We start from the raw sequence: 26571 nt of genomic DNA on the forward strand, positions 1-26571 counted from the left end.
GCTGAGAATGTTGCTCAGTGGTTAAGCCCCGCTGGGTTCAATCCCTGCTACCAAAAAAAAAAGTGTAGTTTATATTTATGCCTATATAGCATTATTAGGTGTATTTTGTGTACTTTAGTAGCTAAGGGTATCGCCCTTTTCTGCAACCTTACAAACTTTGGCCTTATTCAATCACCTGAAGCAAGTTGGTTAGCCTTTTTTTTTTTTTTTTTTTTGGTGGTGGTGCTGGGGGTTGAACCCAGGGCCTTAATGCATGCAAGGCCAGCACTCTGCCACCTCCCCAGTCCCCTGGTTAGCCTTTTTGTACCTTTGTCTCCTCATATGTTAAATGAGGAAAATAATGTCCATCATGATGTAATTCACAGGAAGTTGTATAAATGCAATGTTTATAGTTCACTGTGAACTATGTAGAAAATGGCACTAATAATATTATTTATATTTAACAATAATTATTATTATTGTTCTCAATGTAAAGGCAATGGAAACAACTTGATAACCTTTAAAAAGAATATTTTTTACTGAGCCAAGAAGAAAATAAGAGTAAACAAAAGAAAAGGTTACCTACCAAAACAGATTGCAAGGGAATATATAGTAAATTATTCAAGAAACATTTAGTATTTTCCAACTGTAACAGGCTGGGCCTGGAAGGATGGAGACTTTAAGACAGCCCCATTCCCACATACTTCATCCTGGTGAGTGACCAACATCACTCCCATAGACAGAATCAGAGGCCAACATCTCTGAAATTAAAGAGGAACAATGCTGATGAGGCAAAGTGCCCCTAGTAAGACAGTAAAGAATCATCAAATTCAACTGTTGAAGATGAGCTGAGCCAGGTACAGTAGCTAACTCCCGTCAAAGGGATGGTGGGCCAGAATTGAGTGTAATCTTCATAAGTTTTACAGAGCCATAAGTGAAATCAGGGGGCAAATTGTTTGGGGATGCACCATTCTTGAGATGTTTTCCTAGCAGGATATTTCCTTAAATATAGTATAATGCTAAAAAACAAAATAAAACAAAACAAAAAACGAGGCTGGGGTTGTGGCTCAGTGGTAGAGCACTCCCCTAGCATGTGCAAGGTGCTGGATTCGATCCTCAGCACCACATATAAATAAATAAATAAATAGTTATTAAACAAAACAAAACACAGAGGCCTGAGGGGAGAAAAGATCCCCATTTGCTAGGAGACTGGAATGGGTGGTGGAATTACTAAAATGCCATTCACAGAGCAGGAGATCCTCTTCCATTACTCAAAATTTCCCTTGTTACAGGAGAGTCAGAGAAATTTGTGACTACTATCCCCTTGAGCTCCAAAGTAGTTTGGAATAATATACTATTCAGTAGGCTGAGGGAAGAGAAATCTGATTTTAAGAGATTAAGAAATTAATAGCTTAAAAATTGAAATAAGGCTGAATTTTTCCAATAAAATCGACACGCTGGGCACAGTGGTGCATTCCTATAATCACAGCACGTTGGGAGGCTGAAGCAGGAGGATGGCAAGTTCAAAGCCAGCTTCAGCAATTTAGTGAGATCCAAGCAACTTAATGAGACTCTGTCTTAAAATACAAGATAGAGGCTGGGGTTGTTATAGGGTATTGATTTAACATTTGAGGAGCCATCTTATGAGATAAGTTTCGCTTCCCTGCACTTTTCTCTTACCCGAACTTCCCCAACCCCTGTTAGTGACCTACCTCATGGTACCATAACCCTAAGCCAATCCCAGAAGGACACGACCCCTGGACTCTGGAGAGCCCCAGGGTGCTATGGACCTAAGGCAATCCCATGCTATTCCTCCCTGCCTAGCTCTGATGCTATGCCCCCAAGCCTAGCCCACAGCGCCGCGGCTACAACCCCAACCCCTGCCCCACAAAAGCCGAACACCAGAACATCTAGGAGCTGCTCTGTCCTCGCTATAGAGGGATGGCCTTTATTTGTCAGCTTTGACAAAGTGTGGATCTCTGCCTGGCCTCCGAGCTTCATTTCTCACTCACCGGTCTCTGGCTTTCTCCCTTTCCCTTCAGCTGGGGCTCATTGGCACTTGCCTCGCACATGTGAGGCACTGGGTTCCATGCTCGGCACTGCATAAAAATAAATGAAGATATTGTGTCATCTATAACGAAAAGAAATACTAAATAATAATAATAATAATAATAATAATAATAATAATAATGGCTGGGGATGTGGCTTAGTGGTTAAGTGCCCCTGGCTTAAATCCCCTTTACCAAAAAAAAAAAAAAAAAAAAAAAAGTTTAACAGATTAAAGGAAGAGAGAGACATGGACTGTAAGATGGGTTTTCAATCACATAGCACAGCTGAGCAGTCCTGGGGAGGACGAGAGGGAGGGACAGCAGGATGAAGAACTCAGACTTGGCAAATGTATGGAACACATTCCTGGAGGCGCAGGGAAGGAGAGGGTGAGAAACTGATACCACCGGTTCCCAGTGAGGAGTCCTGCTCCCTCACAGGCTGGAGTTTGAACATTGGAAAAGCTCCCCTAGGCAATCATATAAAGCAGGGTTTATTTAAAAAGGGGAGGGAGAAGGGGGCCATAGCTGGTATCCTGGAATCCCAAGTGGCAAGGAGTTCTGCCTTTTTTATATGTCCTAGGCTTCCTTTGTTCTCCTGCTCTCTTCCCCCTATCTCTTTCCTTCCTGCTACTTAACTACACCCAGGAGGTGGGATGGCCAAAAGGTGAAAAGCAGATGGATGGGGGAAGAGCAGGATGGAGCAGCCTAGGACACTTTAACTAACACCTTTATAACTAACACCTTTATAACTCCCTGAAGGGAGGGGCAATTCCTGGGACAGGTTACCTGAGCCACAGGTAGGAGCTGGGGCTGGTTATCTTGATAGGGTGGAGGAAGGGCCTCAAGGCATTTCAATCCCTCAGGGGGCAGTCTCCAACTTCCTGAGCTCACTCAAATTGGCCTCCTTGATCTGACCTGACTCAGTTTACCCATCTGGCTTCAAAACTATGGAATGTTTTGATGTAGGAAAGGAGATCTTGATTTTCTTAAGGTAGTGGTAGGAAATTAAGAGTGACTCCCTTTTTGAGAAACCAGCCTCTACCTCAGAGCAAAGCCTGTCCAAGGAAGGGAGCATGACCCTTATCATTGGAGAAATCCACAGAGCACTCCTAGGCACATACCCACCCTGCTGAGTTGTTTATCTGCAAACAACAGGAGAGATCTGTGGAGCCAGGTGTCCCTGACTCAAGAAGGCTAGGTGAGGACCCATAGCAACCCCCTAGCACCCACCAATCAGCATGAGACAGGAAAAATACCTGGGATGCCAGATGACCCTCCCAGTAGTTTATGGTGGCTGATAACATGTTGGGAAACCATGTAGTTTAGCACGTACTCCCTCGTGGCCTAAACCAATCAGTTCAAACGAATTCCCTTCTTGTACTAACCAATCACCCCTACCCAACTTGTTCTCTCCAGTGAATGTGCTAATCATGTTTTAGAGTTTTATGATTTTCCCGAGGTGTGTGATGATTTGCTAAGAGATGCTATGATGTAGGTTAAGTCCCTGCCTTCCCCAAAAAGTGTATAAAACTGCTGCAAACCCTGGGCTTGGGGCCTCTCAGCGTCACCAGTTGCTGTTTGCGTGGAGGACCGAGCTAGTTAGCAATAAATGCCTCTTTGCTGTTTACATCGATCTTGGTCTCTGGTGGTCTTTTGGGGGTCCCAAACTCGAGCATAACAGTGGTAAGATCTTTTGCTAAGAATGGGAAGGCAAGGGAGCCCAATGTGGTAGCATGTGTTTGTAATCCCAGCTACTTGGGAGGCTGAGGTAGGAGGATCATTAGTGTGACCTTGTTTTAAAATAAAAAGGGCTGGCATTTGCTGGTTAATGGATGGAAATGGAGAAGAGCATGCTAAGTGAAATAAGCCAGAGGCAGAAAGTCAAAGGTCAAATGTTTTCTCTTGTACATCGAGTAAAACAAGGGAAAAAAGCAGGGGGCACAATGAAAATAAAAGGGAGATCATGCACGAAGTAGAGGAAGAAGGTTGAGGCGGGAGGAGGAGGGATGGGAAAAGGGAGGGACTGTGGGATGAAATGGACCAAATTGTGCTATGTACATATATGAATATACTACAATGAATTCCACCTTTACGTATACCTGTAAAGCACCAATTAAAAAAATACATAAATAGAAGACCAGTAAAATAGAGGAAAGAGAACGATTAGAGGGAGAAGAGAGGAAAAGATGAAGTACTAGGGACCCAAAATGGAGCAAATTATATACCAGACATATATGATTATGTCAGAATGAACCCCATTGTTATGTAAAACTATAATTCACTAATAAAAACATTTTTTAAAAAGGCCTGGGAATGCAGCACAGTGCTTGTCTAGAGTGTGTGAAGCCTTGGGTTCAATCCCTCTTTCTCTCTCTAAAAATAAGTGGAAGGCAATGTGAGATGAAGGCTCAAAGATATGGGGTCATGGAAAAGGGTTTGAACAGCCCCTAAGCACAGTAAAAAAAGGACTGTGACCTTCCAATAAGACTTCAGTAGTGAAAGAAATTACCGTTTGTGATGCCGACAGGTGCGGGTTATTATGCTAGGTCCTGCAGGCACACTGTTCACTGAAGATGAATCATGTCTCCAGTTAGTTAGCTGCCTACTTCTGACTGCTCATTCTCTGTCTCTTCCGTGGTATCCTTTCCCCCTGCTCTTTTGCTTAAATCCTGGTGGTCCTCAAGGTGTCATTCTTAGCCTTCTTCCCTTCTTACTCCCCCTGAGTAATTGTTCTCTCTCCTCCCACAGTGACTATTGACATCTGTATACTGCTGAATACCTCTAATGTCTATCCCACTCCCCTAAACCCAGGGTGCCAAGATCCATTTACCCCACTGCCTACTGGACTTTTCATTTGGATGTCCTATATATGTTTAAAATCTATGTTCAACATTTCCTTCCAAACCCATTCTTCTGGCCAAGTTTCAAGTCTCCATAGATTTTTAGAATAGTTTTAAAAGTAGAGATTCTGGAACCAGATTGCCTGGCTTCAATTCTCACCCTACATTATCTGTGTGACCTTGAACAAATTATTAGATCTCTGTATCTCAGTTTCCTCATATGTGAAAGGGGGATGATAATACTAGTACATATCTTACAGGGTTGTTGAGCAGATTAAATAAGCTAATATATTTAAAGACTTAGATCAGTGTCCTGACATGGCAAGGCCCTATAATCTTCCGTTGTTACTATTATTGTCAAAATTAGAGCTTGGACGTCATTTTTGTTCCTCATTCTCACATTCACCAAGTCCAATTACTTGGTCTCCTTAATGTCTCTCACTCCTCACTGCTACCTTTGGTGCCCAAGATTAAGGGTTAGAAAACTCTTTCTGTTAAGGGTCAAATCTGCTGTAGTAGAATTGTTTACAAACTCTTAACAACACTAAATGATTGAGTGTGACTTCATTCCCATAAAACTTTATTTATGTACACTGAAATTTGAATGTCATATAAATTTTGTATTCTGAAATATTATTTATTTATTTTTGTGGTGGTGGGGATTGAACCCAGGGCCTTGTGCATTCAAGGCAAGCACTCTACCAACTGAGCTATATTCCAAGCCCATAACTTTATTTAATTTATTTATTTTTATGTGGTGCTGAGGATCAAACCCAAGGCTTTGCACGTGCTAGGCGAGCACTCTCCTGCTGAGCTACAATTTATTTATCGTGGTGCTGGAAATTAATTATTTTTATTTTTAAATACCATTTAGGGGGGCTGGGGATGTGGCTCAAGCGGTAGCACACTTGCCTGGCATGCGCAGGTCGCTGGGCTCGATCCTCAACACCACATAAAAATAAAATAGTGTGTCCACCTAAAACTAAAAAATAAATTTAAAAAAATTAGATGTGTGGACATATACATCTTAAAAAAAAAAACAAAACATTTAGGGCTGGAGGTTAGCTCAGTGATACAGCACCATCAAGTCAAAAGCACTCCCAGTGCCATTAAAAAAATAATAATAATACAAACAAAACAACAACAAAAAAACCCTACCATTTAAAAAATGTAAAAAACGTTATTATTTCTTGAGCCATAGAAAGATAGTCAAGGTGCCAGATTTGGCTTTGGACTGTAATTAGCCAATTCCTGGCAAGATCTTTTTTTTTTTTTTTTTTTTTTTGGTACCAGAGATTGAACCCAGGGGCACTTACCACTGAGCCACATCCCCAGCCCTTTTTTTTTTCTTTTAAAGAGAGAGTGTGTGAGAGAGAGAGAGGGAGAGAGAATTTTTTTAGATTTTATTTTTTAGATTTTGGCAGACACAACATCTTTGTTTGTATGTGGTGCTGAGGATTGAACCTGGGCCGCACGCCCGCGAGGTGAGCGCTCTACCGCTTGAGCCACACCCCCAGCCCCCCAGCCCTTTTTTGTGCTTAGGGCCTTGCTAAGTTGCTGAGGCTGGCTTATGAACTTGCTATCCTCCTGTCTCAGCCTCCCTAGCAGCTGGGATTACACCTGTCACTACTGAGCCAGGCGCAGGATCATCTTTGATCTTTCCTAATTGGTCTTCTAATTTCCAATCTCCCCTTGATCCCCAACTTATTTTCTGTGAAGCTTCATTGTCTTCAGGACAACCCTTCTGATGTTGATAAGGTTCTTTGTAATCTGATCTGTTTATTACTCCAGTCTCATATATCATCATTTCCCTTTTTCTACTGTGCATATCTTAACTACATGATAAAATTTCCCAGATATCTAAGCTTCTTCCTCCAGGTGTTTCTATATGTTCTTCCTACTCTTCCTCTGTTTCTCTTACCTGTTCATCAACTCACATTTTATATATTACTTCCTCCATATTTTCCTGAGCCCTGACATCTGGTTAGATATCCCTTCTTAAGTTTTCACAGAATTAAAGTACTTATTGCATTGCATTATTTGTGCCTATTTGTTTCTGTCTTAGCTGTCAAACTGAAACTCTGAGACTGTCTTTAGTGTATCCCTCCATCCATATATCCACTATGTATCCATAGCACCAGTGCTGAAAACACAGAGATGACTCACTATGTTAAGCATCAGGGAAAGTATTACTATCCCCATTTTATGGATGAGAAAACTAAGACTCAGAGAGCTTGAATATTTTCCCCAAATCTACACAGTAATTATCAGAATACAGATTTGCTCAGGTTTGATCCACTGCTCCGTTTCAGTACTAATGAGGACCGTTTGGTCTTGTTAAGTTGCCCAGCTAGTCTCCAACCTGGAATCTTCCTGCCTCAGCCTACTGAGTTGCTGGGATTATAGGCATGTGCCACCATGCCCAGTGCAGACAATTTTTGAATCTTCACCTTCCAGGAATGTATACTTAGATATTTTTAGAGATCCTATTTTATCTGAGTGATGTACCCTTTTAAAATTATCCCTGCAATTCCTTTTTTTAAAAAAAGTTTTTATTAGTGCACTATAGTCATACATAATAGGGGGTCCATTTTGACGTATTCATAAATGCTCCAGTCACACCTGCAATCCCTTTTTAGGTGTCTAATCTGCTTCCTCTCTCACTTGATATAGCAGTAATTCCAAACTTTTCATTACTCATTTGATGGACTCTTTCTCATTATCTTCTTTGATAGTGAAATGTTAAAACAGTCAAATTTAGACCTGAGGCTACTTTTGTCCTACTGGTTTAATTCAACCTGTGTGACCAGGGGACTGTCTCAGTCATGTAGTGCTAGCTCTGGTGAGTATGTTGGAGACTGTAAGGCCTGTGATCCTAAGGTATACACAGGCCATATAGAACAGGTGGGAGTTGTAAAGAAATATAAATTGTCCTAAGAGATTTTTAGAGACTGGAGAAATTGATATTCCTAGGGGCAAATGGGCTGTGTTCCAAAAATTCAATTTTAAATTGACTATTTAGAATGCAGAACACATTTTCCCTTAGAAACAATGCTATCAATAATTGCAGTTATTTTTCTAGGAAAGTACACACAAACTAGTTTAACACATAATGTAGCAGAAATATCTGCTAAGACATTTTAGATCTGCATTGAGAACATCCTAAATCTTTACCACTCTGAATTATAAATAAGCTGCGTACATAGCTGCCACCCCAACTGGACTGTGAACTCTTTGAGGGCTAGAAACTGTTGAATTATTCATTTCTGCATTCTGAATGCCTGGCATATAACTGGCAATAAATGTTGGTTGCATAAATGAATGGACAAATTTAATAGGCATTTGAATAGTGTGGAAAGCATCTTAGGAAATGAAAACAGTAACATTTAGTGGGTACCTTAAGATGAATCTGGCATTCTGCAAGGTGGATAGCCAATAAAGCAAAGTACTTGGTTAAGGCTAGAATTAGGGATGAAGAAGCTGAAAGCAGTTTTAATATCTGAGGAGTAAAATAAATGGGTGCTGGGATTGCTAAATGTTGAAACGAATGGATAGGTATACTGTTTTTGAAAAATGTCATAGGAAAACTATCCGAGAGAATTGATATGAAAAGGGAAGTGGTTCTTGGGGGCTCAACGACTAAGGGGAGGGGTATGACCACAGCTGAAAGAGCAGAGGACGGAGGAGGAAGTTTGGTAAGTCAGAGAGTAACGGTCAGGAAAGAACAGAAGGATGCATTTGGTTTTCTGTTCCCTATAAACAAATATTAATTTGTCTGGGTGCGATGACACATGTCTGTGATTCCAAATACTCAGGATGCTGAGGCAAGAGGATCACAAAGGCAGCCAGAGCAATTTAGGGGAGCCCTGTCTCAAAAGAAATAAAAAGGGTTAAGGATGTAGCTCAGTGATACAGTACTCTTGAATTCAATCCCTAGTACCACACACACACACACACACACACACACACACACACTCAATATTGTTAATTAGATTGATTGCCTTCCACAACTACAGTAGATTAAGTATTTGATTAAATTTGGTTGTCTGTGATCCAAGCCTGCTCAGGAGGTTGAGGTAGGAGGATTGCAAATTCAAGGTCAGCCTAGGAAATTTAGTGAGACCTTCAACAATTTAATTTAGAAAGAATCTGTCTCAAGCAACAATGCCAACAACAAAACAAAGGAAGCAAACAAACAAAAACCCAAGAATTGGGGATTAGCTCAGGTAAAGCACTTGCTTAGCATGAATTGAACCAAGGCCCTGGGTTCAATCCCAGCCCTGGGGTGTGGTGAGGTGGAGAAAGAATTGGTTAGGATGGGTATATGTCAATAGGTGGAAGTGGTAGTCAAGGAGAATGCAATTAGGGAAGATAGGAGAGGGAAAATCATCTCTAGATAGTTTTTGGTGGAAGAAGAAAAAGAACAGAGGAAGGAGAGTGAAAAAGGATGAGAAACGAAGGCAAAAGGCTATTTCTTAATTTTGTAAAGGGCTCCTCAGAAAGTTCCTCTGATTTAGGGCCAGGTTGGCCTTTGTTCTTTGAAAGCATAACTATGACTACATTTTCAGTATTTACTTCATTGCCCCTGGAGTGCTAGAATGCAATCAATAAATACTAGTGGACTGATATTCTGAGTGTTTCAAATCAATCCACACTTTAGGTTTTATTAAGGACCTTAGAATTGACATTGATAAAGCCAAAGAAAGAACTGTCTTTAAATTTTTAAGCCATCTTAAGTCTTTCCCTTTGAAAAAAGTGTTCATTTGTCCACACCCATCACACCATGTGCTGTGGTGGTGGTTTTACCAACATTATCACATCTCTAGTAATCATCCTCTCCATAATTACTCAAGTCCCATTATTTGTCAGACTCTCTACTAGGCAGTGAAAATAAAAGGCAAAGATGGAGAAAACAGATATGATGGGAGGACATGAGGGCTAAACCAACAATTGCAGCGAGTGTGAGCTCAGTGAAAGAGGCAAGCACTTGGTGACCTCAGAGGAGAGGAGAGGAAAGCTTTAATTCAAAATGGTGTGACTATACTTTGTATACAACCAGAGATATGAAAAATTGTGCTCTATATGTGTAATATGAATTGTAATGCATTCCACTATCATATGTAAATTTAAAAAAATTAATAAGAAAATGGTTCTACAGGAAATAAGAAAAACAATTACTCCCAGAATCCCACTATCTAGATAAAATTAATACTATGTTGTACATCTTTGCAGACTACACCATAGATATTTAGTTCTTCAAAAATGTTTCTGCCTCACTCCACAGACAGCAGCAAGTGTCTCCTCTAGTATCAATATGTAGATGCCACTATGTAGCTGTTAACTGAAAGTTTAGCTTAAGTTAAGGAATTCCTTAAGTTAAGGAATCTGGGGGGAACATTGAACTTAATTATTGCTAATTTTTTTTTAATATTTATTTTTTAGTTATCGGCAGACACAACATCTTTGTTTGTATGTGGTGCTGAGGATTGAACCCGGGGCACACGCATGCCAGGCAAGCGCGCTACCGCTTGAGCCACATCCCCAGCCCCATTACTGCTAATTTTGAAATGTCTTCGTAATAGTAGCTTTGGCACAGATGCAGCACTATGGAAGGCTAGAAGATGGGGTCACACTTATCTATTTTCTATGGAAACTGTTTGAATATTTGTTTTATATGGATTTTTATTCACTTTTCAAACAAGTTACTAAAGAGTGTCCCCTCAGCTGTCCAGCAAGCATTTGTAGCTTGTACATGGCAGAATGGACCAAAAGCATAATGTTGTGACTGGTTTTGAAAATAGCGGCTTGGAAGGCTGAGACAGGAGAATCTGAAGTTCAAAGTCAGCCTCAGCAACTGGGAGGCAGTAAGCAATTCAGTGAGACACTGTCTCTAAATCAAATACAGAATAGGGTTGGGGGTGTGACTCAGTGGTGGAGTACCCCTGAGTTCAATCCTTGGTACCAAAAAAAAAAAAAAAGAAAGAAAGAAAAGAAATTATCTTGAAATAATAATAATAAAAAAAGTTTCTGTAAACTAGGACTTTAAAAAAATAATGTATTAGGGGGCTGGGGTTGTGGCTCAGCGGTAGAGCACTCACCTCTTACGTGTGAGACCCTGGGTTCCATCCTCAGCATCACATAAAAATAAATAAACAAAATAAAGATATTGTACCCATGTATAACTAAAAAAATATTTTAAAAAAAGTAATGTATTAGATTGGGCATGGTGGCACACACCTGTAATCCATGCTTCTCAGGAGGCTCAGACAATAGGATCCCATGTTCAAGGCTGGCCTAAGGCAACTTAGTGAGAGAGACACTGTCTCAAAAAAAAAAAAAAGTGAGGGGTGGGGGAGGGGGAGGCTAGGAATGTACCTCAGTGGTACAGCTCTTGCCTAACATTTGTAAGGCCTTAGTTCAATCCCCCATACTGGAAAAAAAAAAAGTATTATGAACCTCTTTCCATCTCAATAAACATAATTTCCATTGTTTTTTAGCTATATAATATTCCACTTTATAAATGTACTATGATGTAGACTATTTTCAAATTGGAAATTTGGATTGATTCTACTTTTTAAAAATAGAAACAAAAACCATGACATGTGAACAACATAATGACAACTCTTATTCATAGATCTGTGTTTCCCAAACAGTGTGCAAAGGTGCCCCTATAACACCACAGAGAACTTGCAGAGAAGCTGCATCCTTTTGAGGGGAATATAGAAACATCTGACATCTGTTGGGATGCTTTATGAGCTATTATTAGCTCCAGGTAGTTCACATATTCAACACTAGATCAATGAGGTCACAGCTTTGTAAAGTTGGGTTTTTGCTGGTGCTGTAATAGTGAGCCTTGTACAAAAATCAGTATGATTCTGGAAATGAGAGTGATTATGTCCAACCTGACTAGAAGGTTTGAGAAGCTATATGATGACCAAGAGATACATATATTCTGTTAGTTAAGAAATCTATTTAATAATGAAATACAAATTCTATTTCTTTCAATGTATGTGAATTATTTTTTCAAATAGCTGCCAAGTTAGGGCATAAATACTCATTATTTGGACCCAACAACTTAAAAACATTGTTTTTTATTTCTTTTGATCTAGGGGTGTTGGGGAAAAAATCACTGAGACACTAGAGCTACCATGAACCTAGAAAGTTTGGGAACCTCTAACAAAAAAATTTTAACAGTAAAACTGCTGGTTCTGAGGCTCTGCAACCTTTATATGTTTTAAATATTGCCAACTGCCCTTCAGAAATATTATACCAATTTACCCTCCCCCCCACCACCACTAGTAGGCTAGTTTCCTTTTAGACTGGTGACCCTTGGACTAAATGAGAGACCAGAGGGGTTAACTTGAAAGAGAAACTGTGACTGATGCACTGGGCTGAGTTTGATTTTTTAAGTAATACAAAAAATAGTTAGAAAACATCTCTAGTTGTCTTAGGCTTCAAATCTTTAAGGGAGAGACTATCTTACTTCACCCCCAACTCCCAAATCTGCTACAGGGCTCTGTGAAAGCAATGTTAACAAAAAGGAAAAAAACCCCTTACCTCAAGGGTTTCTAAGGCAAGATTGAAAATAATGACAGGCTATAGTCAAGTATACACATATACTTGAGGTTGCTGGACAAAATACAGAATGCTCAGTTGAATTTAAATTTTACAAGTCAAGGTTCATATATTTTTCTCCCATATGTGGAAGCCAGAGAGAAAAAAGTGTGTGTGGGGGAGGGGATCTCATGAAAATAGAAGGAAGACAGAGTACAGGAAGGGGATCAGATAGGGGGAGATGGGGAGGAAAATAGAAGGTACAGGGGAATGAAATGGAGCAAATTATATTATTATATTGTGTGCATGTATGAATGTATAACAATGAATACCACTATTATGTATAATTATACTGCATCACCAAAAAATTACCAAAAATTTAAATTTCAGATAAACAATGAATCATTATTTTAAAGTAACTATTTCCAAATTTTGCATGGGGTGTATCTACACTATAAAAAGTTGTTCCTTGTTTGAGATGAAAATTGTACCTGAGTGTCAAGAAGAACCTAAGGAAACATAACCACCAAGTGTAATGTGATATATTGGGTGGTATCCTGGGACAGGAAGAGGAGGACATTAAGGAAAGACTGAAGAAATACAGATTTTTATGAATAATATTGTATTACTATTATTTTATTAATTATGACAAATACACCATAATAATATGTTAATAATAGGGAAAATTGGGACTTAGGATAAATAAGAACTATCTGTATAATTCAAAATATGAAAAATTTATTTTATCTTTTTTTGGGGTGCTGGGGATTGAACTCACCCACTGAGCAACATCCCCAGCCTAATTTTGTGTTTTATTTAGAGACAGGGTCTCACTGAGTTGCTTATTGCCTTGTCATTGCTGAGGCTGGTTTTGGACTCGACATCCTCCTGCCTCAGCGTCCCAAGCTGCTGAGAGTACAGGCGTGAACCACCTCGCCCAGCATGAATAATTTACCTTTAAGTTGACAGTTAAGGGATTTGTGTATGATTTTGCCTAAATATTTGATCCAAACACTATTTTCCATAAACAACTCAATCGTTTTCCTTTTTAAGCAAGGCTCAAGTAAGCCAATAATTATTAGAAGGGAATATAATCTTCAAGATGTATTGCCCTTAAATACCATAATTTTATCACCAATTCCAACCAATTTCAGAAGCTAAAAAGGAACTCTCCCCCCTTTCCCCACACACAGTAACCATCAATAGAATTATCTTAATTTGGGGTGTACATATCATTTCAAGAGTTTTCTTAAAACGTCCAGTTATGAGAAAATTGGCAGGTTAATGCCCTGCAAGTAACCACTTGCCTAGAGTGACTGCTAATTTGTGCTGCTTGGATGGAAAACAGTGCTGATTATTTTACCCTCCACGTTGCTCCTCTAGGGGAGAACCTGTGTGTTATGGGAGAAGACCTTAAGAGTCTGGAATAAAAATAGAACTGTATAAAGGTTTTATTCGAAGATGAGCTTAGAAAAGATCTTATAAAAAAATTGGCAGGTGGAGCCTTTAAAAATGAGAGTTAATTTTAGAATACTTGCCTGTTTCTATATACAAGACTACCAAATACATTTCCCACAGCTTATTCTGTCTTGTTGCTATACAAAATCAGAAAGATTAATACTTAAGAGCTGATAATATGCTAGGCCTTGTAAAAAAAAAAAATCAGCATTCAGATGCTAATGAAATCACATCTCAGGGGTTGTATGGGTTCCCTTGGTCTTAATTCTCATTTGTAAAGTAGTAAGTCCCCCAAACTAACATGTACACCACATTTACATATGACACACACGTGTATATACACAAGTGGACAAAAGATTGGCACACCATCATACATTTCACTTTGCAAACGTGCAGGGCATCTACTATGTGCAAAAAAAAAAAAAAATATGCTGAAGAGCCTTGCTGTGTCCAGAGACAAGAAATGGTTCTTATGCTCTGTTTCTAGGTGTGCCACTCAAAAAAGATTTTGTACTTTAAGAAGGGAGGAGAATCATATGGTAAATTGTACTTTTATTTATTTCCCAATGTCCGTGGTCTCGTTTTTGATAAAGCAAATTTTGTTTTAAAAGACACGCTGTGAAGGATTTGGACCCCTTCTACAGCAAAGCCATATATTCAACACATTTATTCACATACAAGGGAGTCGTTTTGTTTTGAAAACTCGGCTGCTCCCGAAGCGGCTCGGCGAGGTCGGAAAGGCCGAGCAGCAGAGTCGGTCAGGCCCGAGACCCCGAGGCCCCAGCCTCAGGGCTCACAGACCCCCAGCGACCGCCTTCCGGTGCGCAAGAGGCCGCCGGCCCAGGCAGCGCCCTGCCCAGGGCCCGGACGCGCGTTCCGGGAGAAAGGCCGCGAGGGCGGGGCTTGGGGTTGTGCGAGGCTATTTCCTCACACAGTGATCAGTCAGTACCAGAGGCCGCGTGGGGGCCGGTGCGGAGCGCCACATGGCGTGACCCAGCCGGGCTTTGGCGTTGGCGGGCACTGAGGCAGTGTAATGCGGGAAGCGTATGGTCCACACGGGGGAAGGAAGTGCCAGCTAACGAATATTTCACCACAGCCCACACGCCTAGGAGAGGGAATTTGAGAGAGCGTGGGGGAGGGGCGGAGAGAGCAGGCAGCTCCAAAGAGCATGCTCCGTTCTAAGAGCCGTAAGTGTAGAGCCAGGCATGCGCAATGAGCCTAGGGTGGGCTGGCGTGAGCGGGCTAATGTGTTTATCCGGTTCTCTGGGTGGGCGGTCAAAGCGCACGCGTCAGGGCGAAAGGCGGTGAGTCGGCTGGTGGGTTGCGCATGCGCCGAGAGCCGGTAGCTCGGGCGGGCGTGGAGGGGGTTCTTAGAGGAGAAGCAGGGGAAAAGGGAAGCGAAGGGAAAGGGAAGGGCGGGGGGAGGGGTGAGAGTGTGCTCTGCGCATGCGTGCGAGCGCTAGCGACGACGGCGGCGGGGGAGTCTCGGGGATGACAGTGGCTTTGCCCGTTGGGGTAACGGTCGTCGTCGCCGGCCGGGCCTGAGGCGCCGTACAGCCCGCGGGATCCATTACGGCCGTAGCATCCCGGGCCCTGCCGAGCTAGAGCGGCGCGTGGAGTCGGGGTGAGGGCGGCGAGGCGCGGGGGAGGGGCCTGCAGCGGGGCCTTGCCGTGTGCGCTGGGCGGCGGCGGGGCCTGGCGCTGTGAACGCTCGCCTCTGCCTCTGCCGGACGGGCTGCGCTGCGGGCGGCGGCGGCCGTGCTTAGCGGAGGAGTCATCTGTGTGTGCGGCGCCGAAAAGATGGCCGGGCAGTGAGGGAGCGGCGCTTGCGCCTGGTGACCCCGGAGTGTGCGACTGAGGAGCTAGGGGCGCCGCCGCGGCCCGCTGGGCCTGCTCCCCGCCCCCTCCCGCCCGCCGGCGGCGGCCCGCGCACTTCCTCCCCGGCCCTCCCCTCTCGGGCGGGGGCCTCTCCGACCCGCCTCACCACTCCAGGGAACTGCGGGCTGCAACCGCGGGGCGGAGAGCCAGGGCGCAGTCTGGGCCCCGCGTCCGATATGGCGAGAGCCGCGGCGGCGTCCGCCTGCCGCAGCAGAAACCTCCGCCGCCGTCGCGGCTTCCTGCACTAGATCGAGGAAGCCGACGCCCGAGCCTTCGCCCTTGCCGTCTCCACTGCCTCCGCGTCGGGCGCTGCAATGGAGTAAGCGGACCCGCCGCCAGGGAGAAGCGTGCCGCCCCTCGGACCCGGCCGGGCCTGCTCTGCGCCCGCCAGCACGCCTTGAAATGCTTCTCGAGCTAAGGCCGCCCGCCGAGCCGCGGGGCTAGACTGAGCGCCGCGTTCTGCGCTCCGCCGCCGCTCCGGACGAATTCGAACGCTGGTCTCGCGCTCGCTTTCTTCCTTTTTTTTTTGGTCTGGAAGTCTCAGGGACGGAGGAGGGGCGCCAAGGCCCCATGTGTGGGAGGATTGCTTCAGCTCCACAAACTTGCGCGGATTTTCGTTACTTCTTTGGCTCGTGGTTTTGCTCTGATTTCTTTCGAATTGTTGCAAATTCGCCATTGTTCCCTGGCTGCTCACAAAGTTTGATCCGGAATTTCTTTTCAACCGGGAGCCACTGGTGTCGAAGTGTCTGCAATGAACCCCGTGAATGCTACTGCTCTCTACATTTCTGCGAGCCGCCTAGTGCTCAACTACGACCCCGGAGACCCCAAGGCGTTTACAGAGATTAACAGGCTCTTGCCTTACTTCCGACAGTCTCTCTCGTGCTGTGTTTGCGGTGAGATGCTTTTTATTGTTCCCCTTTCAATGCGTGTTTTAAAAAGCCTCCTGGGCAGGGATAACGTGAATGGTTTGACTACATGGTAGTTTGATTTAAGCTTTTGTTATTTGTGCGGTAGTGTACGGTCATTAGTTTTGAAACTCTCCGAGGGACTTTTGCCTAGCGTTCCAGAAAGGCAGAGAACCCTTTCAAAACCTCTTTGTACGGCGACCTTAACGTTCTGAACCGGTTAATTCTCCTTGGTTCATCCGGTGATTGACAATTTAAATGGGGTTAAGATATGCATGCACAATGCCAGTTTTTTAAAACCTTTGCTGCAGGAACTGATTTGAGTACTTACCGTGGTTAAACGTGGTTAAACATAGTTAAGACATGCACATGTGGCGTGTTTGCATTTCCCCAAGCTGGCGTTTTGTGGAGGTGGTGGTATAATCTGATGCACCCACGGCCAGATAACTCTGCGAAACTTTCCCCCCAGGTCCTTCAACAAATGCTTTGAGTCAGGGAAGATAGATGGTGCTCTTTAAGTGCTGCTTAGGTGATGTGATTTTTACTAATTGTATCTTATTTTGTAAACTTAGTATATTATGGCCTGGTAGAGAGTTATTTTAGACGTTGTTGTTCAAAAGTGTTAACTCGTGGTGGGTTGGATACCGTTTAATTGAAATGCCTCAAATGGGGGGATAATTTGTGTTAACTGTGCGTGTATTATTATGTACATGCTTTGCAAAAAATCTAGAATGAAATGTTGATGCAAAGGAAAGCATGAATAGACTCCAAATTTTTACGTTTTTGTCAGTCCACTTGTGTAGTCAAAATTTGAGAAGTTTAGGCATTTTCAGGTTTCCACTTCATTTAAAATTGGGTAAAGGAGAATAATTTCTTAATAGTGACCTAAGGAGTAAATAGTATTCATTTGAGAGTCATCCAGCATTTTTTTGTGTAGCCTTTTGTACTTTTTGTGTGTCAGATACTTACCTCATAGACTGAGGGAGTTAGTGGTTAAGCTTAGCTATGATAGGTAATGGAATTTAACATCTTCACCCAGGACAAATCTCTTAACTGCCCTGGGCCTCAGTTTCTTGATGTGCAAGATGAGAACTTTGGGCTAGATTCAGAGTTTCTTTGCAGTTTAAAATTTACAAAGGGCAGTATAATATGGAGAATTTGCTAGGTTGCACAGTACCATTCTCCCCACTTTCATCCCGCCCTGCTTTTTGTGGTGCTGGGAATGAAACCCAGAGGCATGCTAGACAGGCACTCTGCTACTGAGCTACATCCCCAGCCCTGCCCTTACTTTTATGGAGTGCTTCTTTTTATGCTGTAGCTTTTGGTGGTTTGAGAAGTCAGGAGATAGAGCTGTCCTAGTTTCCTTCTCCACAGACATTCTGTCTCTCTTTTTTAAGGAGGGTAATGGTGCTGCTGTGGTAAAGTAAGAGAAAGAGTGTAGGGCAGTCCCCTCTATCCTGCTGAAACAGCTGTAGTGAGTATTGTCATCAGGTGACACTTGCAGGTCTGGTAGGTCTTCGTTTTACTAGGTGGATGGGATAGATATTTGTTACTTTAAATTTTTTTCAGTAGCTTCAGGTTAGCAGTGGTCTAATTGAATATTTCCCCAGATTCTAACTTGTATTTTAAAAAGTGACTTTAAGCTGGGCTTGATGGTGCATGCCTGTAATCCCAGCAATTTTGGAGGTTGAGGCAGGAAGATCACAAGTTGCAGGCCATACTGGGCAATTTAGCAAATCTCTTAGGGTAAAAAACACAAAGTGGGCTGGGGATTTAGCTCTCGATTCAGTCCCCAGTATGGGGGACAGGGCCCAGGAGGGGGTGTTAAATAAATATGAAGCTACATTTAAAAAGAAGTCCAACTGCAGCTTTTAAAAAAAACATTCACTGTGAGGAGAATTTTTTCTGACATCAGAGCTTTGTCAGAAATTGGGTAAAGGCCTCTTGTTCAAGCCTCCCTCATCATCCTATGGAAGAGATTCATGAATTTTAGTCTCCCTTATAATTGAGTGGCATGAAATTTTAGTAATGTGAATATAAGTTCAGGCCCTCCCCCCTGTGTCTGTGCTTGTCAAGAAAGAAAAAAAAATGTTTAGTTGAATTTAGTTCTGTCATTAAATTTGTACCAGGTTCTGCCCTAAGCCTTTTTTTTTTTTTATGGCTCAAAAGCATGAACTCATTCATATAAGGCTTGCATGTGCATTTTTATCTCATAAGAATAATAAATATGTAAAAATAAAGTTTCAATCTATTTTGGTTCTGTAGGGAGTTTATTCAACAGGTCCTCTAGTGTTTGACTTAGTCCTACCTTTTCAGTTTTGTATTCAAGTATGCTCTCATATAATTTCTTTTCTAGCCAAAGGTCTTTGCCTTTTCAAACATCCTTTATATCTTCCTCCTCTTTTCCTTTCCATTGTTCCTTGAAGTTTCTTCTTCCTAAAATATACTCCTTTTCTCTAAAGGTCTAATTCATCAACTCCCTTCCTTGCTCCCTCCAGCAAAGGCTTGTCTCCTTGTCCCCTGAACCTCTTTTGTAACCCTTTGTTACATTCATAAGGTACTTATAAAATTCCTTTCAATGCAGTTTTTCTATCTGATTTTTCTGGTGTATTTAATAAGCCTAGGGAAAGTACATTTTTATGCTCCTGCTTCACCCTCTCCTGTCTGGTGACTTGGTGTAAAGTTTTCTGCCTTCAGCTCTTCCAGTACTGGAGATTGAATCCAGGGCAAGAGCTCTCTACCTTTGAGTTATGTCCCCACCCTTTTTTTTTGTTTTTTATTTTGAGAAAGGGTTTTGCTAAGTTGCCCAGGTTGGTGCCTCAGCCTCCTAAGTCTCTGGGATTACAGGCATGCATAACTATACTTGATAGTATATAAGTTTTTATAGACAGAGGAAAAAGTGAAAGGAAGTGAGGGAAGATAAAAGGCCTAATAAACATTTTGCAGTTAGGCTCAAGTCTTGACTTTTCTATTTACTGTGTAGGCAAGTTAATTTAACTTTTTGCCTCAGTTTCCTTCATTTGCTGTATGTTTATATCTCCAAGTTTGTGTTATATGTGAACTTATTAATGGCTTGAAACAAAGTTTTAAATTCATAAGAACAAATCTACAGATTCAATGACTGGCACTACTAAGTGCTTACCCCACCTTTGCATAGAAGTAGAGGAAGGTGGAAGCAGGTGAGGGAAGAGACTGCACTGTCAGGTCAATTATTGTCAAAGCTAGATACTCACTGGAATTACAGGTTTTTTTTTTTATCCTTGTTCTTTGAAATGTTAATTAGCTGATTATCACTGTTTGCTTTTCAACTGTATACATTCAAACCTTTGGAAGCTTCTAGCGAATTGGGATAGCAGTGCTCTAGAGAATTATTGTTCTTTCTAGGTCACATAAACAGTGACCAGAACAATCACTATGGGTACCTTTTTTAAGTGTTAGTTACTTATTCCTCTTCAAAATGTTGGACTTGCTTATCAAGAAGTTAGAATTTCTTTTCCTTTAATGGGGTGAGAATTGATAAATTATGCCCTAGGGATTTTAGATTTTCATTTAACTTTTAAGTTGATATGTAGAGTCAAGTCCTGTTAGAAGAAAAATTTGGAGTCCTATAAATCATTTTGGTCAGATATCTTCTCAGGTACATGAATATTTTCCTAGTGTTTTAGTTAGATACAAAGTGATTTTGGTTTTGAATTTATTGAATAGTTGTGAACCTGTTACACACATAATTCTTTATTTTTTGGGTACCAGGGATTGAACTCTCAACTACTGAGCCACATCCCCAGTCCTATTTTGTATTTTATTTAGAGACGGGGTCTCATTGAGTTGCTTAGCGCCTTGCCATTGTGAGGCTGGCTTTGAACTCGCCATCCTTCTGTCTCAGCTTCCCGATCAGCGTGCCTTGCCATGTAATTTTTCACATACAAAATAGGGAAGGGACTGGAGGTTGTTTTCTGTTGACATAGTATGATATTTGGTGACTAGCTTTTTGTTTGCATGTTTAGGACCTAAAAACATCATCTTTTCATTTTTACTGCTATTCTTACCTTCTGCTGAAAGGTAGGTGGTTCCTTGAGGGTGGGACCTTCCTTGGTTCACCATTGTACCCATTTCTGTTAGTGTTGGCTTAACATTTCTATTTGTTGAAAGGGTAAGTACTTGTCCTATTGAAATGAGAATTTTTCAGTATCATTGGAGTACTAAGAGCATGTTTTCAGAATAAGGAATAGCTTTTAAAATTAAATAGATATAGCTTTATGAATGACTTTTTCTCCTCATTTTACTATTGTAAAAAGCATTATGGATCTACATTGAATTAGTAGAATAGTCATGTAGAGATCTTTAAATTCTAGAATTCTGATTTTTCTCTTAGCAGAAATTCTTTGCTTTGTGCCTGACAAACAATAATCTATAAATAGTCTTCTAATATGTAATTTGAAGGTATAACCTCAAGTGACTTATTTTAAACTATATTTCTATTAGATGGAAGCTAAATTAAAGACCATTTGAATAATTGCATATTATGTTAATGATTTTGTTCATTTTTCTCAAGCATAAGATCATTTTATTCTTAAAATTTTTCTTGTTCTTTTAAATCACTTTTTTTTTGTGTGTGGTAAATACACAACAGCATTTACCATTTTCATTTGAGATATATATATATATATATATATATCCTTATATATGCAGTATATTTTTATATACTGTGAAGTAGATCTCTAGACCTTTTCCATCTTGCAAATATGAAACTCTAAACCCATTAGCAACAACTGTCCATTTCCCACTATGTCCAGACTGATAATCACCATCCTGATTTGTTTTTAAAAATTTGACAACTTAGGTTCTTCATATAAATGGAATCAAATAGTTTTTTTTTTAAAGGCTTATTTCATTAGTATTATGTCATTAAGGACATAATCAGGATTTTCGCTCCCCCCCTTTAAAAAATATTTATTTTTTAGTATAAGTGGACACAATATCTTTATTTTACTTTATGTAGTGCTGAGGATTGAACCCAGTGCCTCATGCATGCTAGGTGAGTGCTCTTCCTCTGAGCCACAACCCCAGTCCTAGGATTTCCCTTAAAAAAAAAAAAAGTTTTATTTTGAGATAGGGTGTTGCTAAGCTGCTCAGGGCCTTGCTAAATTGCTGAGACTGGCTTTGAACTTGATCCTGTCTCAATTGCTGAGATTATAGGTATGTACCACCACACCTGGTTCAGACTCTGTCAGACTCTGTCTTCTAAAAAAAAAAAATTCTTCTGGATTTTAACAATATGTTATTGGAGCTTGAGAGAGTGGTAAGGTGCTAGGAAGAAGTTGCAGGTTAGATAGGAATTAGAATGGATGAAGTGTAGATCTGTAGAGAATGAAGAGAAGGATGGGACAGTGTTGAATAATTTGGTGCCTGGGATTGAGGTTAGTGAGGCAGTGTTACTGGGACATATGGTTAGTACAAGATATACTCTTAAATTTTTGTTTTATGTCTGTCCCTGGAAATTGCTTTTTATTATTTATTTATTTATTTTTGATGGTGCTGGGGATTGAACCCAGGGCCTTGTGCATGCAAGACAAGCACTCTACCAACTGAGCTATATTCTGGAAATTCTTTTTTAAATAATCTTATATACTATTTGTTATTGCAACACAACATATCTTCTGAGTTGTGCTTGGGCTTGTGGTTCTCAGTCTCAAATTGCTTTGAACATCTATTCCTCCCCTTCTTTACACTGCTTATTTTCTTTGTGTGCATCAATAACATGCTATCACTAAGTTGTTAATGACTTAGCACAGTTGACTCTTAGGATGTTTATTTGGTAATGTTTATATATGAATAATTTAAATTTATTTCTGTGAGTTATGATGTATTGCTTTTTTTGCGGGAGGTACCAGGGATTGAAGTAAGAGGCACTCTACCACTGAGCCATATCCCTAGCCCTTTTTTTTTTTTTTTGTATATAATTTAGAGACAGGATCTTACCAAGTTGTATAGCGCCTTGCTTTTTCTGAGGCTGGCTTTGAACTCAACATCCTCCTGCCTCAGCCTCCTAAGCTGCTGGGATTACAGGTGTGCACCACCATACCTGCATGATATACTTTCTAAATTTTATCTTTATCTTAAAAAGCAGCATTTAAAAATCTTTATTATAATTTCTCTTAATTTTTTTTTGTGTTCAGCAGCCATTTTTGACTTTTTCATAGTCATTTAGTTTCTGTTACTATGTTCCCCCCCTTTTAAAAAAGAGAAGGCTCTTGGGGGCTTGGGCTGCAGCACAATGGCAGAGTGCTTGCCTGGCACATGTGAGGCATTGGGTTTGATCCTTAGCACCACATAAAAATAAAAAAATAAAAAATAAAGGCATGCTGTCTATCTACAACTACCAAAAAAAAAAAAAAGGCTCTTTCTGGTTTTATTGTCAAGAAATGAATTTTGATTTTTTTCATGTTAACTACTACTTATCTGGACAGTTATCTTTTGCTTACTCTTACTTAGTTGCAGGGTTTTCATTCATTGTCTTCCAATTTCAGAAACCTTCCTGGATCTTTGCAGTTTGGTGTCTATGGCTTTTTTTTTTCCCCTAAAACTTTTTAGTTGTAGTTGGACACAACACGTTTATTTTACTTATTTTCTTTTATGTGGTGCTGAGAATTGAACCTGGGGTCTTGCATGTGCTAGCCAAGCGCTCCACCGCTGAGCCACAACCCCAGCCCATCTCAGGGTTTTTTCCCAAGCATAGCCAGTGCATTTTTGTGTGTGCTCTTAGTTGTATAGCAGTTAGTGTACATTTTTAAAAAATATATACATATACATATTTTTAGTTGTAGATTGTCCATTTTCTTCATTGCTATAGCCCACAGAAAAATGATGCATTTAAAATGTTGTCTAGTCTCATATATGGATATAAAGTATGCTTTCTGGAAAAGTTGGGTGATTGTAAAATTGTGCAACAGTTAAAGGCATGCAGAAAGTGGGATTAGAGGATGCAATGTGTAACCTAAAAGTATTTGATCTATGAATCTTCATGGACACTATTAAATTTATGCCTGATGTACTGAATTTTGGGGCTCTGGCCTTATATAATCTGGGGATCAAGATTTAGAAGACACAATTCACATTAAGGCTTCTTTACCCCTGTTCATTGTATTGGGGATTGAACCCAGAGGTGCTCTACCACTGAAGTATGTCCCCAGTCTTTTTAATCTTTTTAGATGGGGTCTTGCTAACTTGCTCAGGTTGACCTAGAACTTGCCATCCTTGGCCCCTAGTAGCTGGGATTATAGGTATGCTAAGGCTTTCTCTTCTGATGAATTTCTGTATCTCCTTTATAGTTAATGAATTGTACAGCCTGCGACTGAACATCTTCAGCTTTTGACATAGGGTGTGAGTGCAGCACCCAGTAGCTGTGAGGTCTCTCGGGTCTTTTCATGGTGTCATTGGGCTTATTCAATTTTTTATATAGGCCTTGCTAGGAGGATGTTACTAGATTATTCTTCGTGGTGGAAAATTTAGTTTTCTGGAACAATTCAAAAAGCCTTTGATAAAATTTGCTCTCCAACTGTGGAAGACTTTTTATCTTTTCTGAGACGGTAAGCGTCACTCAGTTCCTATTCTGGCATATAGTTTCACTTTTCTCTAAAAAGTGTGGATTTGGCCTGGCATGGTGGTGCACATCTGTAATCCTAGTGGCTAAAAAGGACTGGGGGGTGCTGTGATTGTGGCTCAGTGGTAGATCGCTTGCCTAGCATGTGTGAGGCCCTGGGTTTAATTCTCAGCACCACGCATAAATAAAAAAATAAAATAAAGGTTCATTGATGACTAAAGAAAATATAGGGGGAGGCTGGGGATGTGGCTTAGTGGTTAAGTACCCCTGGGTTCAGTCCCTCATACCAAAAAAAAAAAAAAGAATAAAAGAATTTTTCCACCTATGTCCACAGTATTTTAGATATGGACAGATATACTTATCCACATTGGTGACTTGGACAAATTATTTTTCTGTTTTACTTATAAGAAAATATTGGGCTCGGGATGGCTCAGTGGTAGTGCGCTCGCCTGGCATGCGTTAGGCACTGGGTTCAATCCTCAGCACCACATGAAAGAAAATAAAGATATTGTGTCCACCTAAAACTAAAAAATAAATATTAAAAAAGAAAATGTTGGAGGGCTGGGATTGTGGCTCAATGGTAGAGCGCTTGCCTTGCATGTGTGAGGCACTGGGTTCGATCCTCAGCACCACATAAAAATAAATAAAATAAAGGTATTATGTTTGTCTACAACTAAAAAAATATTAAAAAAAAAAAAGAAAAAAAATGTTGTTGGAGTAGAACAGAAACCAGGTGCAGTGGTGTGCACCTGTAATCCCAGCTACTTGAGAGAATGAGGTAGAGGGATGATCTGAATGCAGCTGAATGCAGGAGTTTAGGACCAATCTGGGCAACAGAGCAACACCCTGTCTCTTAAAAACAAAACAAATATCCCCAGAAATTTGGTTGTGAATTTGACTTAAAAAATAAAAACATTTATTTTTTAGTTGTAATTGGACATAATACCTTTATTTAATTTATTTATTGTTACATGGTGCTGAGGATCAAATCCAGGGCCTCGCACATGCTAGGTAAGTGCTCTACCGCTGAGCCACGACCCCAGCCCACTTTTTTTTTTTTTTTAAATATGTTTTTAGTTGTAGATGGACCTTTATTTTTTTACTTATTTATTTTTATGTGGTGCCAAAGATCAAACCCAGTGCCTTACACATGCTAGGCAAATACTTTACCACTGAGCTATAGCCCCAGCCCCTTCAGTAACCTTTAAAGATTGATTAAAAGTTTACCAAGTTAATTAATGGTCATTGTTTCAAAATCTAGAATTCACATAAAAATCCAGATTTGGGGTGCCTTCTGGAAAATTGTCAGGTCTTGCATCAGTGGGTGACATTTTCTCATGGTTATAGCATTATTGGCTAGAGTTGAGTTTTTTCCCCTATGAGTTTTAGGAGTGAGTTCTCTAGTTTGCCCTTGGTCATACATATCTAGTTTTTGTTACTTTTTTTAATTCTCCTTTACTGGATTCCCCCTGTAAAGAATTTGGCTTTTAATTCTAACCAATGGAGTATTTATAAACGTCTTTTCTTGTGCTCTGGACACTATTTAGAGCCATAGGATTCTAATATTAAGAACTTGGATTATGTTTTGAAACCTTACCTAGAGAAGGATTAGTTTGTCAGAGAATAGTTGTTGGTGCACAGTGTTTCTGGTCAGTTGCAACAGTTTGATTGGTCAGATCCATTATCTTAGTTTTGTCAGTTGTTGAAAGTGCTATTGAAATCTAAGCATAGTTTTGGTTTTGTTAGCTTCTCTTCAGAGTTTTATCAGCTTTTGCTTCATGTATTTTGAAGTTATTGTTAGGTGTATAAAACATTTTTGAACACATAGAATATAGTTGTGATTTTCTTGCCTGCTAATTCTGTCATCTGTTGCATTTCTGGGTTTGATTTTGTTTTTTTTTTGCTGGTTATGGATTATGTTGTCTTTCTTTGGATGTCTAATTTTGATTGAATATCAGATATTGTTTTGTTGGTAAAAATTCTTTCTTGTATATTCTTGAAGCTTTGTTTTGGGATGAGATTAAGTTATTTAGAGACTCTTAAAATTTATATTTTACAGTGTTGGGAATTGGACCTGGTGGCACTCTGTACCACTAAACTCAATTTCCAACCCTTCTTAACTAAAAAAAAAAAAATTTTTTTTTTGAAGCAGGTTTTTAACAAGTTATGCATGCTGGCCTGAAGCTTATGCTCCTCCTGCTTTGGCCTCCCTAGTATCTGGGATTATAAATATGTGCCATTGAACCTGGCTTGATTTTTTTTTTTTTAATACACACACACATATATATTGTAGTTGGATACAATACTTT

General features: G+C 40.6%; 1 protein-coding gene across 3 annotated transcripts in view; it reads left to right on the forward strand.

The window, feature by feature from the left end:
• Positions 1-14844: 14844 nt before the first annotated feature.
• Msl2 (MSL complex subunit 2) overlaps positions 14845-26571 on the forward strand; it is a 33369-nt gene continuing 21642 nt past the window's right edge. The window contains exon 1 of one of the 3 annotated variants that reach the window (XM_046431783.2): positions 14845-15066. In XM_046431783.2, the coding sequence (XP_046287739.1) occupies positions 15048-15066 (19 nt within the window). In that variant the 5' untranslated portion in view covers positions 14845-15047. Of the gene's footprint in view, positions 15067-15098; positions 15184-16508; positions 16651-26571 lie in introns of those variants that run through there. The other 2 variants (XM_046431784.2, XM_046431782.2) reach the window with 2 other exon arrangements.

Source organism: Marmota monax, unplaced genomic scaffold (assembly GCF_021218885.2).
Source record: "Marmota monax isolate L192 unplaced genomic scaffold, Marmota_monax_Labrador192_F-V1.1 WCK01_AAM20220418_F8-fsc00022, whole genome shotgun sequence".
NCBI classification, from domain to species: domain Eukaryota; kingdom Metazoa; phylum Chordata; class Mammalia; order Rodentia; family Sciuridae; genus Marmota; species Marmota monax.